This window comes from Chanos chanos, chromosome 3, assembly GCF_902362185.1.
Source record: "Chanos chanos chromosome 3, fChaCha1.1, whole genome shotgun sequence".
In the NCBI taxonomy this organism is placed as follows: domain Eukaryota; kingdom Metazoa; phylum Chordata; class Actinopteri; order Gonorynchiformes; family Chanidae; genus Chanos; species Chanos chanos.
This window is the reverse complement of record NC_044497.1, coordinates 16,992,501-17,009,183: the sequence shown is the minus strand read 5'-3', so window position 1 is coordinate 17,009,183 and position 16,683 is coordinate 16,992,501. Positions and strand designations below refer to the sequence as shown.

General features: G+C 43.5%; 1 protein-coding gene across 3 annotated transcripts in view; it reads right to left on the bottom strand.

Moving 5' to 3' along the window:
• nrp1a (neuropilin 1a) overlaps window positions 1-16,683 on the bottom strand; it is a 60,489-nt gene that overhangs the window by 19,735 nt on the left and 24,071 nt on the right. For all 3 annotated transcript variants that reach the window (XM_030768203.1, XM_030768202.1, XM_030768204.1), the window contains exons 4-6: window positions 12,469-12,696; window positions 8,991-9,146; window positions 5,628-5,794 (exon numbers count right to left, since the gene is read on the bottom strand). In XM_030768203.1, coding sequence (XP_030624063.1) covers window positions 5,628-5,794; window positions 8,991-9,146; window positions 12,469-12,696 — 551 coding nt within the window. The remainder of the gene's footprint in view (window positions 1-5,627; window positions 5,795-8,990; window positions 9,147-12,468; window positions 12,697-16,683) is intronic.

Genomic DNA, 16,683 nt, shown 5'->3' with positions numbered 1-16,683 from the left:
AATTTAGCTACACATTTATAATGTTTTTAATTCGTCTTCTTTTGATCTTTCACAACACACACACACACACACACACACACACAATAAAACAGTTAATCAATGGAGAATGGACATCAGCTTCGTGTTTCAAATTTACGCGTTATCAGCCTGAAAAAAATTGGTTATCAAAGAGTAACTAAAAGGGCAGAGGAGACAACTCAAGCCCGAATGGCACTACTGGGGTTCTGTATCTCTCAATTCATCAACTACCACTCCTCCTTCTTTTCAAACCTACTTCATCCAGTTTCATCAAAAGCACCTGTCTTCCAGTTTAAAGCTCTTATGAAATTCTATCAAGTAAAGGTGTAATTAATTCCCTTTTCCATGAAAATTGTATCAGTGCATGCTGGGACCTGTGAACTCCTCTGAAGACCTCTCATCCGTCAGTGAATTTACCTAGCGGAATTAGCCTGTGTATTTTTAGCTCCTTTCTTGCATTTCTTTTTTGGCATTAAATTAGCACGTGGCGCTGAGCTGCTATCATCCATTTCTCTGACATAGATAAACGATCAGAGTAAGGTAATGAGGAAGAAGGTATTCACGTATGTGAGATGATTACTTCAAATAAAGGTCCTCTGTGGGTTTAATTTCCGCCATGGGAACGGTGTAGCCGTCGGGTTCTGATGGACTGAACTTGGCCGACACATCCCAGACTGAGAGCAATATAGGGTGGTCTGTTGACGGTTAATAGTCAACAGTGTTTTTCACAGTGTGGAACATGCAGCTGATCCAAACAGTACACGAACACTTCATGTTGCCATGGCAATCCTAGCCCTGCTCAAATTTTAGCATGGTTTGTGCTAATATGTTTGTACTAATATCACAATTTCCTGCCTAAAAGAAAAAAAAAGAGAGAGACAGACACCAGTGACTCATGTGGGCTGCTGTATTAAGCATATCAGTGCATCCCTGAGGTGGAATTAATCAGTAGATGATACTCATTGTAACATAGGGACGTCCTCTAGAACATGGTGTACTGTGTGAGCTTCAGTGAGTCAAGTTTCATGAAATGCATTAAACCAATCTAGGTAAAGGCAGAGGCCTTGTAGTTCATCTGAGTTGAAAGGGATTCTGGTTGATATGCTACAAATTGCTCTTGCCAACAAAAAAACCACCCCTCTCCATACCATTCTTTACAGAATTCCTGAACTTCTTGAACACCTGTAACGTGTTTAATGAAGGAAAGAGCCGTGGTGGGTCAGGTGTGGGTGTAGGGGATATAGTGGGGCCTCGCTGCTGGCTTTCTCATCATCACAGAGTCTGATATTAATTACCGTCCTACTGTCTAATTACTCATCACTTGGCAGGAAGACAGACTCATGTCTCGAAATAGCACCTTCAAATCTGTTAACTGAAGAATGAAAGAAAGGGGAAAAAAAGAAAACAGGGAGGGAAAATCGGTACTTTCGGTACGGTGAACACGGCTAACTGACAGCGACGTTTAGAAAGATGGGTGAAGGAAAACAGGACACGGATGAGTGCATCAATACATTGTCTGACATCCTGCCCCGGCAGTCTTTTTCTCTTTCTTTCGTGCATCCTCTTTAGCCCTCTGCTTCTGTCTCTTTGACAGTTTTAAATAAACGAATGGACAAAGGCTGAAGAGGAATGTTTTCTTCAAGGGCAAGGAAGTCAGTAATTAGAGTCTGTTTGATGGCCTTTTCACCTGCTTTCTTCTCAAAATAGTTTGGGAGCACACTGGTATTATTGGTGAGTGGGGGGGGGGGGGGGGGGGGGGGGCAGTCACAGCATTTCTTAAAAGAAAAACGAGAGACACATCATTTCTGTTCACTGGTCAAGCGTTTTCCTCCAAAAGCTCCATCAATCAAGACAACATGATGCTGCATCCTGCTGAACCAGTTGACACATTAGCGACCAGCAAGGCCTTTACCAAAATATTCGCTTTATTACTTTGAATGCTGTGCCCTCTTGCCTGTGCAGCTCCTGCGAACGAGACGTCAGTTAACATCCCCTTGTGACGCTTGGAGAAAAAGGCTTCTGCCATCCCTTTGATTCTTTTCATGATCAAATCATTTAGACGAACAGCGGGAGAAACGCAAGGCGCTGAGAGCCAAATGAAGCAGCCAGCGTTAGCTTCCGCTGTCAGGCTGACGCTAACATACGAACCCCCTTTTTGAAAATGAATTATGGAGACATGGATAAGAATCGTTATGAGGACGAGATTAATAAAACAAAACATGACAACGGCCATGGATGAATCCAATCCCCACCATTAGGCAAAAAAAGAAAAGAAAAAAAAACATGACTGAAATGCTTTCAAGTATTGACAGTTGACTTTCTACCTGAGATGAAAAATAAATGCATAATTCATGCAGCCAGCTTTGATCAATGGGTTCCTGTCAAAGCGAATGAGCCCCCTTGCTCTTTCATGCTCTTGTTCAGACTTAAGCTGTTGCAATGCACTGATGGCATGGGACTAGGGTGTTCACTGACAGAGGTCCGTACCACTTCACAGCGAGCCTTCCACAGGATTTCAAATCGTTCTTTTTTTATTACTCTCCAAAAGATTCCCTGTAGGAAGTCTTTGTTTCTGGTTTTGTACCATGTCTTTCCAAAATACTACCCCTTTGAGGGCCCAAATGTGTTGCACAGATGCAGGTTTTTCCTCACGCTACGTCATGCATTAGAAAAGACTTCCTATTTAAACCAGGCCATCTCCATGAATACAACTTTTCTTTTTTTTTTTTGGAAAGACAGTCTTGGAACCCCCCACCGCCCCCACCAACGCACACACACCCCTGGTGCTTTGACAGAATATATGAAATTTTAAATAATCTGCAGCTGATCAATGATGACGATCACCTCATGGAGATCAAACTTCTAAAGGTAACGAGAGTTCAAAAGACTGCACAGTGACTACCATTACATCTTTAGAGATCCTCTCCTTGCTGAAGCATGACTTGGCCCATCCTCAGTTTCGGGCTGAAAACCCAGTTAATCTCTACATGGGCCAAGCTCTCCTTTCGTTAAACAGAACGGACGGAATTTTCATATCTGCACTGTTAAGCAGTTGTTCCAAACGAGATCCCCTGACCTTCTGGACTGATTATACTGAAAGAGTTTCTGCAGTGCATAGACTTGTTCCTGCTGCTTTAGAACGACGCCCACATTAGCATGCATGACACATACTCTCTCTGGGCAGAGCTTTAAGTGAAATGTAGTAAAAAAAGGTAAGGACATATGTCCTAGCAATCAAAAGCCTGACTGTACTGAATAAGATAAGTGCCCACATGCAAATTGTATTTGAGGTACTAATGAAATACATAATGAATTAATAGTATGTGTCTGATGAGATGGTAGAAGGGAGAAAACTGTATGTATGCCAAGTGTAGTGCACAACCATTAGCGTAATACTGGAGAGTCAGAGAGAGAGAGAGAGAGAGAGAGAGATTGTTGTTGCTTGTCTAATGCAATCCTACTCTTTCAATTAACTCTTATTATAATAAAATTCCTTCACAAGTACAGGGCAAGAGACTACTTTAAATTCGAAACCACTGGGCTGTGGTAGGAGTTTGTTCGTGGTTCCCGTGGAAACAGATGTCTGAGGGGAGCTTAAACTTTTGATTGGCCAAGTGGCAAAAGCCAGTCAGATTGGATCCCAGAGTCTGTTTGACAAACTCAAGATTTTTACTGCCAGAATTTAGCCCCTCCTCCCATGCCCCTCCACCCAATCAATAGCCTTTAGAGAACCCTCAAAAGCTGGAAAATTCTGCTCTGGTCTGTGTGATACCGCTCTGTGGGAGACAGTCCATTTAAAGTTTCATTAAAATGTGAAATGACTAAAGAAGATCAGTAAGCTGAAAGCGAGAGTGTCTATGAAGTCTACTTAATTATCCTGAATAAAATATGAAGCGGCAACTGTGAAACGATGCGGAACAGCCAGCCTGGGTTGATTCAGAAAGCGAGCAATTTTTCTCTCCCATCAACATCAGTTTAGGAGAAGCTCATTTACATCAAACACGAAAAATAAAAATATTTTGCTTCTGAGATTGTCTCAAGGATCATCATGACACTTAGTATAACTCAAACCATTCTTAAGCTTTGACTGGGCACATTTTATCATGACATTCCAGGCAATTAGATAGAGTGTGGTTGAAATGCAGCACTCTTTCAGCTGAAGTCACACTTTTTGAGTACTAGAGCTGATCATTGATTAGTTTTTGAAGCACATCTTTGTAAAATGTTAGTGCAGTCTGTTCTCTTACATTGGACTTTTGATCAATGCAATATTGAACAGAGCCCACAAGCCATAAGACCACTGAATGCCAGGCAAAGACATATTCAACACCACAAACATAGACAGAAAGGAAACACACAATGGGAGAGAGAGAGAGAGAGCGAGAGAGAGCGAGAGAGAGTGAGAGAGAGAGCGAGAGAGAGAGACAGAGCGAGAGCGAGAGAGAGAGTCCACATTCTTCCTCTTATTTTGGACCTCAGGGTTTCTCAGTACCATGACAGCTGTGGAGTCTCTTCTCAGTGGGACGGTTGGGGGATTTCTAGCAACCCAGACTCCTCCAGACCACCAGAGGGGCCACTGGGGACTCCTCGATAAGGACACATCTCCTGTCCCACAGGAAGTGCTTGGGGAAGTCTGCGCATGCCTCTTCGCCAAGCCAGAAACGCCACGGTTCTGCATCGTGCAGCTTTTAGGGCCCCTTTCACTGATTCAATTAGCCTGGATATTGACTGTGGAGCCTCAGAACTGTATTTTGTTAGCAATAAGGAAAGAGCAGCTTTACGCAACTCCCAGAGCAAACATTTGGATTTGGGTCGGTTCTATTATTAACCCCCCCTAGGAGACGATGCTCAGACCACAACTTTCCAGCCATGCAGAGATTGTAAAATAAGTACGTTTGCGCAAATTGGGAGCAGAGAGAAGTCTCATGTTTGTAAGATGCCTGAGGGGCCTCAGTAATAAACTGACCCAAACATTAAAAAAAAGGCCATTCAGAGGTGACACAACATGGTTGTCATGTCAACAGCATCCCTGCTGGCAGGAGCAAGATGCTTTGTAAATCTGTTAGCCTTCTGTGGCAGACACCATTGAGGGTTATACTCGCGTTCCAGCACGCATACTGTGATCTAGGGTCTGAGTGTGTGAGTCTGAGTGTGTCTACAGCTAGCCTGGAGAAACTCCAACATGACACAGACAGGAAGTCTGTCACGTCAGGTATACCTACAAGAGCAGGGGGAATGCACAGTCAAAGAACTCTCCAACAACAGGAGATCTTTGTTGAAGATGAAGGAATGCTGAGGCCTATAGGGAGCTTGAGTGAACCATCAAATTTGAGTGATATTTTTTCAAACATACCAAACAAAACTTCGGTCGTCGACAAAAGGACACAAACAACCTGCTTGTGCTCAGACATTCCCACTCAGCTTGCATAACAGCAAGGCAACAAGTCACTTCCAGCAGTAGAGGTCTAAAAAAGTTTTCTGTTTGCGTACAAAGTTTGTAAGAAGACCTTGGGCAGCACTTCTCCTGCCAAGGCCGGATGTTTACAGCTTTTACTTATTCATGACAGGCAATAGTTTGTTTGAGTGACTGATTGTGATTCTAATGGTACCTGGATCCATTCTTTGTTGGAGTCTTCCGCTGGAGTCCAACCGTTCTCGAAGTTGTTGAGTCTAGAGCGTTCTGGAGACCAGCTGTCACTATACTGAGATGAAGCCACTATCTGCTCAGCCGTGATTTCGCCAGATTCCACACCCAGTGGTTCTGTGCAGTCAAAATCTGTAGAGAGATAGGCAGAGGCAGAGAGAGAGAGAGAGAGAGAGAGAGAGAGAGAGAGAGAGAGAGAGAGAGACAAGGAGAGAGAGAGATGGGGTAAGTTAAAGCATACAGACGTCACTGTCCAAAGAAAGCTTACTAAACCCATCATGCTCTTCACTGGGGATAAAGTCACTCAGGGTCAAGGCACTCTCCATCTCAGGAGACAAAAAAAAAAAAAAAATCGGTGCTTTTCTCCTCTCTCGGTTGTTCCCTCTGTCATTCGCTCTCTTTCCCTTTCACTCCATTCGTGGTAAAAAAAAAAGGATTTAATGGAGGTACACTGCATTAAGTTGTAAAGCTTTATACATAAAACATTCAGCTTAAGCTTTTAACAAGAGCGACTGGCAACTCACAACTCTGGCAACTCACAAACTTCTCCGTAAGCAGTTTATGCTTTTCACACCTGTGGAAGCACTTAGTTTATTCCCCCCCAAGCTTGTCACTCGAAAAAAGGAGAGTGATATTCTGTTTCTTCAGACATGAGGACGGGCGTTTATCACTCAGAATTCCCTACCACCCACGGTAGGGGGCACATGGGATTGTTTACGTTGTTGCGGGCAGTCGACTTGAGGCATCCAGGCTGGGTGGCTAATGACGGAGAGGCCATCCAGAGTTCAGACCTCTGACCTCTGTGGGTTGTTGTCCAGACGTTCCGACAGAGGTTTTAGGTCGGGGGGTGACCTGGGCGATGAGCTAACTCACTGACTAGGGGTCACAGTGACCAAAGATACACACATACACGCTCACACTTACAGCTCCCATAAATCAAACACACACTATGCAAGCATGTAAACGAGCGTGGAGACAACACTCGTATTGACTCCGGCATATGCCCAAAGCGGCAGGCCAGAAACGCTCACACACACACAAACACACACACACACACACACAGTCGGCTCGGAGACCAGAGACGCAGGTTTGAGAGCCGTGGAGCAGATGGAGAGACCATCTGTGTGAGCCGATAGACAGCAGTTTGAGCTGCTCACACTGACTGTTCACACCCTGCACTCCACACCTCTCACTCTCTCACTGCATATCATCATCTTTCTCTCTCTCTCTCTCTCTCTCTCTCTCTCTTACACATGCGCACACACACACACACACACACACACACACACACACACACACACACATACACACATACACACATACACGTACATACATATCTCTTTCTTTCTCTCATACACACATGCATACTCACTGCACAATATCATCTCTCTTTCTCTGTCTCTGCCTCCATCTTCTCATTTAATAACATCTTTCCTTTGTCTGCATACAGTGAAGATCATCTACCCCATATTCACCGTTCCTCTCTGTCTCTCTGTCTCTCTCTGTTCCTCCTGTCACTCCAGTCTACCCACTCTCCATCTAAATGTCTCTCTTTCAGTACAATCATTTCAAAGATTCACAAAGAGGGTCTATTCTCTTGATTTTCATCAGGATCAGATTATTAGTGATATCATTCAGTTCTTTCAGCGTGTCCTGGGAAATAGAGAAATCAGTTCAAATGATCTGTCACTGTGTGAAAAGCTTCCCAACACCACGCATCCCATCATCTCTAATATCTCATCTGTTCTGTTTCTTTCCACAGACAGGTCCCCATAAATAAGCATGTAGAGAAGAGGAATGCAGTGGAATGAAAATTTATGGATTGCGATAAATAATTGATAATGCATGTCTCCACCACAGAGCTCCAGCAAAGAACATGACATTCTCCAACCTAGATATAAAATAACTAGATGGGCCTCCCCCCTCAGCCTCTGTCTATATCTTTGTCTGAGGGCTTGTCAACACTCTGGCCAAGAACATTAAAGCATTGTGTGACTCTTTGCATTATGTGTAAAAATAACCTTCACAGAATATTCCAGCTTTAAAAATATACTGTCTGTTCTGATTCCACCTGTTCCAGTGATGAATCTGTATTTTATGAGTGAGAGGAACTTATTTTTCATGACATCTGAGCTTTTTATGTCTATGTGGAGGAAAGCCAGACACACTGTGTATTGGTACAGCCCTGTAGTATAGAGCCGGAGGGAGGGAGGGCTGTTGTGTTAGGCACAAACACAGACAGTGTTTAACTCAGGACCATGGCCTCTGGGTGACAGAGAACATGAATATTGCTCTCCTACAGATATGCTTAAGCAGCTGGGATTCTCAGTGTTTAATTTAACGCCAGACAGAGAGCCAGATAGAGAGAAAGGGAGAGAGAGAGAGAGAGAGAGAGAGAGAGAGAGAGAGAGAGAGAGAGGAGGAGGAGCTGTGTGCTGGCGGGATGTCTGGGAATAGATTTACAAGCCTAGCACGGCGGCGTGTAACGGTTGGTGGTGTGCTCTTATATGAAATGTTTACTCAGAGTGATTCTTAAATTGGGGTGAAGAGGCAAAGCCCCTGGGTGATCCTGTTAAAAAAATGACTAGGAACTGTCTAGTAAGTGCATGTGTGTTTATGAATGTGTGTGTACACATGTGTGTGTGTGTGTGTGTGTGTGTGTGTGTGTGTGTGTGTGTGTGCACGTACGAATGTGTGAGGCAGTTTCCATAAAGCAAGAGAGATGGGCCGTGACTCCTCACACATCCACTTAATGAAAGAGTACTGCAGCCCAACAGGAAGTGTTGATTTAATAACTCTCCCAGTCACCCTCTGTTCTGTGTGTGTGTGTGTGTGTGTGTGTGTGTGTGTGTGTGTGTGTGTGTGTGGCACTGACACATGAACAGAGCTCTCATGTAAAAACAGCTGTGGTGTATGTCTACACTGTGTAGATGGTGGGCTATACTGTAAACTGTATACAGTCATGTGTTTGGGAATGTGAATCAAATGACTGTTTTAGTTCAGTGAAGTTTGCTCTTCCTCAGAAATAAATGAAGATGACAGTAGATATACTGAGGGGAGTTTTTAATGAGCTTATGAAATAAAAAATGAACTTGACTCTGTGTATGAATTTTGAGTGTCAATACCACTCAATAACATATTAATTATGAAAAGAAATGTAGATAGATATATGAGAAATATGAGCACTACGTTACACTTTCAACGCTTGACAGTAATCGTTTGGAGACCATGTTTATTCCAAAATGTATGGAGCGTCATGAAAGATGCTACTTCATTTTCTCAGTAATAACAGTGTGTTTGAAAAGAGAGACTCTGAGAGGTCACTAACCCTCAGGGACGGTCCTCTCCACCACGGTGAAGTTGGCCGAGAAGCCCTCCTTGGCGATTGCACTGTCTGTGTTGATTGTCAAGGCCAAAATGCCAGTGTAGGAGATTATCCGACCCGGAGTGTTTGATCCGCAGTACCTGCCGATGTATGGACCCACTGCGGGGAGAGAGAGAGAGAGAGAGATAGAGAGAGAGAGCACTACTTGATAAGATTCCTTGAGACTGGATTGAAATTTCAAACGTTGTAACTTAAAAGACAAAAAACCATTCAGGCATAACAAAAAACATGTTTGAAAATATCCTGAATGCATTCATATTATAATTAATATATTCAACTCTTGTTCTAAAAGTATTAAAATGTAATAAACACGAACAGCACATAATAATCATATTCAGTTCGTGTGTAAGCAGATACAAGTCTTTGTAACCTGCTACTGCCCATGTTGTCCCTTAACTTTGTTTTCCTGTAACTAAGCACAAAAAAAGCCTTTTTCTCCAGCTCAGCCTAAAGGACAAATCTGCTCCCAGGGGTATCCACTCAGAGCACGTCTTGTGATTTCTAAACGACTGTTTACTGCAGCAGTATTTTGAACGTGTAAATAAATGACAGAAGATTAACTCTGCCGGAGGGCAGTGACGGCGGCTGACCTCCCGTAAAGGCGTGTGGGAAACAGTCCAGAACTTTCCACACCCTGTTGCCATCGTAATCAACGAGAAAGTGCTTCTGCTAAACAGAAGGCTAGGCCATGGCTCTTGGTCTGTTTTTCTCTGTCATAAATTCCTTTGCTCTCCCTTATACTCAGTCCCCCCCTCTATAGGCCTGAAGGTAGTCATGGCCACAGTCGACTGACTTCTCAAAAGCCACTCAAAAAAAAAGAAAAGAAAAGAAAAAGGGAGGGGGTAAAACAAATGAAGGAGAGAAAAGTAGAGAATGTCAGGAAAGGAAAGCAATAAACGGGAGGCCAGAGACACGTTCCACTGAACACTCTGAATGTATGTGTGAGAGAGAGAGAGAGAGAGAGAGAGAGAAGGAGCACAAGGCCGTGGAATTTTAAAGAGACAGGGGAGTGAAGGAATGCAGAGGGAAGAAAGAAAAAAAAGAACAGCTGAGAGAATAAATTGAAAGAGAGGGACTGAAGAAAAAGGATGAAGAGAGAGTTTGATGGATGGAACAAAATCATTAAGAGAGAGAGGACAGACAGACAGGCAGGGGAGAAAGGTGTCTCTCTCCCTCTCTCTGGCTGTCTGATGTTGCTTATCTCTGATTAGGAGCTCTGTGATCTCCAACAAGTGACTGACTCCTCTCTTAATACGCTCCTTCTCTTTCAACCCCTGACAGATGAAAGAGTCCTGCCAACTCTGTGTGCGTGTGTGTGTGTGTGTGTGTGTGTGTGTCTGTGTGTGTGTGTGTGGATGTGTGTGTGTGGTAGGGTTTGTTCTGAGGGGAGGGTGACACAGAGCAGGGATCTACTGGCTTAAATTAATCTTCATAGAACAGACAAATGCAGCCAGGTGCAAGTGAGAATGTGTGTGTGTGTGTGTGTGTTAACGTGCGTGTGTGGTGTGCGCGTGCCCTCAGCCTCGGGATTATCTGCAGCACAAATTTAAAACACTCTTAATGTGTCCTGTGTGTTTGTTCAGAACAGGGTGGGGCACCAGGCAGGGAGGAAAGGAGAAATCAAACACTCTCTTCCCAGACTGGGCAGCCCGACAGTGGGTAACACGGTAGTTGTTCCCCCGGGTTCTCTGCTGGGGCTTACTGTCCTGTGCCTGTCAGCCTTCCACACTAATGCACTATTGATCTACATGGCATCGCAGGTTATGCCGCTGTCATCTGGGTCAGGGATGTTCTTTCTGTTCCTGGTTGAGATACTGGCTGACATATCAACATGAGGGAACATTTTGCCATGCTATGGTCATCCTCTCTGGTACATGAGGGTCTCACGTGCTGGTATTTTACCCAATCTACTTTCCATCCGATGCATCATGAGAAGTTTTTTCAGACAGTATCTGTATCAAAGGTGCAACATAAACCAACTTACATAATAAGTGTAAACAGATGCATAAATTATTATATATATTTTGGAATAGGCCTCTGTGATTTGACTGATAAAACAGAGGTAACTACTTCAAGTCAGTGTATGTGAATAAGTTATAATTGAAATATGGTCAGGAAGAAGCCAAGAAAGTGAGTTAAACTCAAAATGTCTGCTTGCTAGCTTCAACTTTTTTTCCCTGCTTTTTCACCTGTGTGTCAAAAATAACTGTGATAATGATGTGTAATGATATTAAACTCCCAGGTTACATTCTCTTTTTTTTTCCAGCTGAGCTGTCTTATTTGCTGGTGGCTATGTTTTTACAGATCTGGGTCTGGGGAAGCTGAAGAGATGCCAGGGCTGTAATTGTTTTGGAGAAAAAAAATATATTTTAGGTGGGGTAAGGCAAATGTCAACATTCTTTCATGCCCAGACAAATCAGACAGAGACAAAACAACTCCTGGTGAGAGTGAGAGAGAGAGAGAGTGAGAGAGAGAAAGTGAGAGAGTGAGAGAGGGGGAGGCTTTAAAGAAATGGGAGTTTGGCATGCTTCAAACTCAACAAGTTACTGGACCCTCCCTAGACTCCATTAGAGAGCATTTAAATCTGTGTGTGTTTGTGTGTGTGTGTGTAGATAAGATCCTGCTATCTTGACTTCAGTTCAGGGTGGGTTTTTTGTTTTGTTTTTTGTTGCATGCCAGAGCATTTTGTCAGGAGCCGATTATTTCCTTGTGTAGTCCCCTGTGGCCAATTATATTGCATTGTGACTGGGCGATAGTATCTGCCAATCCAGAAGACTCTGCCATATTCACAAGGACATGGCTCTTCCTTCACTGACCTCTGCTCCTCTCAGACACAGGACCAGACAGAGTGGTGCACAGCATAGAGTAGCCCTGCTCAAGGCTGCTGACTTTCAATGTCACTATTGTGTGTGAGCGTGTGTGTATGTGTGTGTGTGTGTGTGTGTGTGTGTGTGTGTGTGTCTGTGTAGGGTCCTGCTTTCCGGCCCTTACACTACAGAGGACAGTGGGCCTGTGTTTAGGGGTTACGCTTTGCACCTGGTGACCTGACCCAGATTCACCCAAAGTCTGTGCCTGTGTGTGTGTGTGTGTGTGTGTGTGTGTGAATGAACATTATGAGCATCTGTATGTCTAATTCTGAGAACTGTCTACTGATTTATGCTTGGATTCCGTTCACATTACAGTAGCTGAGAGACATGCACCTGTCATGTGTGTGAATATTTAGCAGTTCAACAACAACAAAAAAAGAATCATCTTAGTTACATCAGAGGATGGCCATGGAGGAATGAAATAATTTCATCATTTCATTTCTACCATACCCATCCATTTCCACTGAATGTCATCCACGCACTCTTGGCAGTCCATTAGTGCTGCCAGTCTCTTGCTCTGTTGTAGTGTTTAGAGCTATATTAACCAGACTCACCTCCAGGGAAACCATCCCATATCTCCAGTCGGTCATAACGGCAGAAGACCCCGGCGGGAGGGGTGGTGTCCGGCTCCAGTTCAAAGCTCTCGAACTCCAGAATGATCTCTGACATTTTGGGGGCAAAGATCATGAAGGTACAGTCCAGGTTGTTGGGATACTTCTCTGGGAAGCCAGGAGACTTGATAACTCCACTGTTGGAGGTGAAGTTTCTGGAACATTCTGGCCCTGAAGAGAGAGAAAGAAAGTGGTAGAGAGATGGAAGGATGGGGGATGTGGGGGGGTTGGAGGAAGAAGAAGAGGGGAGAGAAAGACTCTTGTCAGTGCTGTGTTGTTAACTCAAAGACAAAAAAAAGACAAAGGGAGGGGACAAAACAAACAGAAGAGATGACTTGGTGGTCTTTCTGTGATGGCAGTTTATGGCCTAGGACAGAAAGCCCACCCTGAAGTTGTATGTGTATGACCAAGGTCCGCTTCTCTTCCTAAAAGTGTGTGTGTGTGTGTGCTCAGAGTGATAGATGGAAGGGGGCAAGGGAGTGTATATGCACATAAAAGCCTGAGTCTAAATCTTTAAAGCATACGCCACAAGAGTCAGAACTTAAAATAAACTGAAACGCATGATGAAACACAAAAGTGTTCTTTTTGGAAAGATGAGGATGCTGTCATTTTTTCAAGAACATCCTTCCTCTCTTTTCTATCCTTCCGTTTTTCAGCTTCTTCCTTTAACCTCTTTCGTTTCCCCTTTCTTCTTTCTCTATTCCATTTCCTAACTCTCTCTTGCTCTCTCTGGTACCATCTGGGGGCAGTGTGTGAGAGTGTGTGTGTGTGTGTGTGTATGTGTGTGGGTAAACATAACTGAGAGGCCTCAATCATCAGAACTGTTGGGGGTCTAAAGTAAACATCGCGGTCAGATGACGTTCCAAACAAATGACCCTCTTTCATCATTACCAGTCTGCACAGCATATGAGAAGAGCTTGGAGAAAATTACAGCCTCTCTCTTTCTCTGTCTCTCTTTCTCTCTATCACACACACAAACACACAAAATACACACATACATACACACACATACACACACACACACACACACACACACACACACACTCAACACTCTCTGGAGAACCTGTGCTCTCAAGTGTTGAGAGGTGTCAGTTGCTTTGACAGACACATCATTATATCACGCTGACTTCATATTCAGAAGATAATTTATTATTACGCATGTGCTCTCACTGAACCTCAGAGTTTGGGTTTGAAAAGAAAACAAGTGCGTTGGGTGGAGATGTTAATGGATATCTGATTGAGTCATTATTTAACCTTCAGCAGTGCTCTGTGAGGTGCTGGCAGGTTCATGCTAAACGTGGCAAAGTATCTAACGCTAGGGAGAGATAGAGATTCCATACTTAAGTTATTACATCAAATGTTAATTATAGTGGTAAAAATTTGGATGACAAAAATTGGGATAACCTTTAAGTGAATAGATAACTGACTGCATCGAGTCAGAACAGAGGTAAAGAAAGGGAAAGACTTAGGGAAGCAATATAATAAAGATAAAAGAAGATTACGGAATTAAAAACAAACGTATCTAAAACTAGCTCTGCCAAATTTATTGTGAAGTGCGACATTTTGATAAAATTGAAGACGTTGACTGAAAAGGAAGTAGAGGAAAGGAGAGAGGAACAGGATGTAAAGGAAGTAAAAAAAAAAACAAAAAAAAAAAACAAGTGCAGGCAGCTAAAGTGGATGCGACAAAATGTTTTATTATTTCTTTCTTCCTTTGTCTCTGTCATTGATGCATCTGGGTCACTAATTCACAACCATCAGGACCACTTTAGCCTGTCCTACACATGCTCCACAAATGTGCCCAGAATACCCCCTTTTTTTCTCCCTCTCAGCTCTCTCTTCCCTCCACACACACCCTCTCTCCCTCTCTCTCTCTCTCCCTCTCCTCGTTACCACAGTAACAGTGCCTGGAGAGGGAGTTTTGAGGTTTAAGTGAGATGACATTTTGCGTATGGTTAAAAGTTGGGTCCAAAAACAGTGGGGCAGTAATCCGACAATTTTCCTTCCTTGCTATCCAGACATTTGAACTTTTCCAGTATTTTCTACCATGGCTTTTTTTTTTCTCTCCTGTAAAATGGAAGAGGAAAAAAAAAAGAACTCTTAAGTAAGGCTCAGGGAAGTGACTTTGAGAGTGGCTTTCCAGAACCCAGTGGGCACATCCTTAAGACCCGAAGCTAAGAGCAGTCACCTAAAGGAAAGGGTTGCAAAGGGCATAGAGCCAAGGCAGAACGAGAGGGAGGGTTTGGAAGTGGAGTGGAAATGTGGGACCTTTGTTTTGAGTTTTGAGTTCCAACTGCCCCCCTAAGTGCTCTGAGAAATCCATGTGTGAAACCCTCATCCATGAACACAGTGAGTGTTTATATGTGTATGAATGTGTGTGTGTGTGTGTGTGTGTGTGTGTGAATGCACGCATGTGTATGTTTCATTTCTAAGATGGTGCTCATCTCTGAGTGGAGGTTAAGGGTTAAGAGTAAAACATGTTGTATACACACTGAAAGAGGAAGTAGTTATGGATGGTGAAGAGTGGGTTGTCTATAGCAATAACACATTAATGTCACAGACAACCGGGAGATAGAGTCACAACACAAACATGTCTCTCTGTTGACTCTCTGCTCCCTCTCTCTCTTTCTTTCTTTCTTTCTTTCTGTGCAGCAATTGAATGTTATCAGTACATACTCTCTTTCTTTCCCACTTCATTCACACAATGAATGGAAGAACATACTGAGGTCAAGGTCTCAGCCACACTGAGTGTGTGTGTGTGTGTGTGTATGAGTCGGGTGTGTATGAGTGCGTGTGTTTATGTGCGTGTGAATGCGTGTGTGCATGCCCACAGAAAAGAGATGAAAAGATGTTGTATAACAGAGAGCCATGGACAGCTGGTCCCCTGATGAGTTTATCTGTGTGTCTCTTTGGAGAGATCTCTGTATCTCGCCTGATGCCAAGGTGCTGTTTTGTGTGTATGTTTGTTTGTTTGTGTGTATGTGTGTGTGTGTGTATGTGTGTGTGTGTGAGTATGTGTATATGTGTGTATGCTCAAAAAAGAAATACATTGTGTAAAGAGCGTACAGCCCCCCCACATACACATTCTCATCACTTGTGATTGCCCCTGTGGTTGTTTTCAAGCGGTTACAACAGATTTTACGACAGAGAGAGAGAGAGAGAGAGAGAGAGAGAGATGAGAAAAGAGAGGATTCCAGGGTCCTGTAAATCCGAGTAAAACAAATAAAGCTTTGTGAAAGTGGCCCAGTGGTGCATATCCCATCCTCTCTTTCTCTCAGCACCACAGCTCCCAGTACTTATCCTCTCATACATTCCTTTCTCTTCTTCTTCTATAAAAATACACCACGCTCTGTCAGCCCTACACATACACTTGAAAATACTGGAACAATATCAGAGAGAGAGAGAGAGAAAGAGAGAGAGAGAGAGAGAGCAAGATGGTTAGGACAAACACACGGCTGATTCATGGTGGCTAAGTGCTAACTGTGACGTTAACTGCCTGCGTTTGTGGTTTTTACTGACAGTACATGTATACATTGCCCTTATCTCCTCTGAGAGAGACCACAGAGTAGATTAGCAACCAAACTCTGAGGAATCTGTGCAGTTTATTTTATGGGGAAAAACACTCGACTTGTTAAAAAAGATCTTTCAAATGCCCTGTGTTAGCAGCATGCTAAAGAACAATCCCCAGGTGGCACAGATCTGTGCTATGTAATCCAAATCTTAAACAAATAGACTTTCAGCAGTGTAACTGGGATCTCTGTCAACCCTGGGGTCCTGGGTGAATAGTAAAATTTGGTTTAGTTTTAAATGTTTTGAGGTGTTTGCATGAGTGTTGAAATTGGGCGCTGCAGGGAACACGTTAATCATTAGATGACATAGCTGCACAGCCAGCGACTGAATCTCTGGGTGGACGGAGAAATGAGAGGCAGCCAGACATAATGGCCGGGGGTTTTAAGAGTCTTGGTGAGTAAATCGCTGCTGTTTATTTTCCAAAACGTGTGTGGGGTACATGATGAAGCTGGACACACACACACACACACGCACAAATAGTCAGGATATGACCATATTCTGAAACGTTAACCTTGCAGTCACAACATTCAGACTTGTCCGTCTGTCTGTCTGTCTGTCTCTCTCTGTCACACACACACGCACGCACAC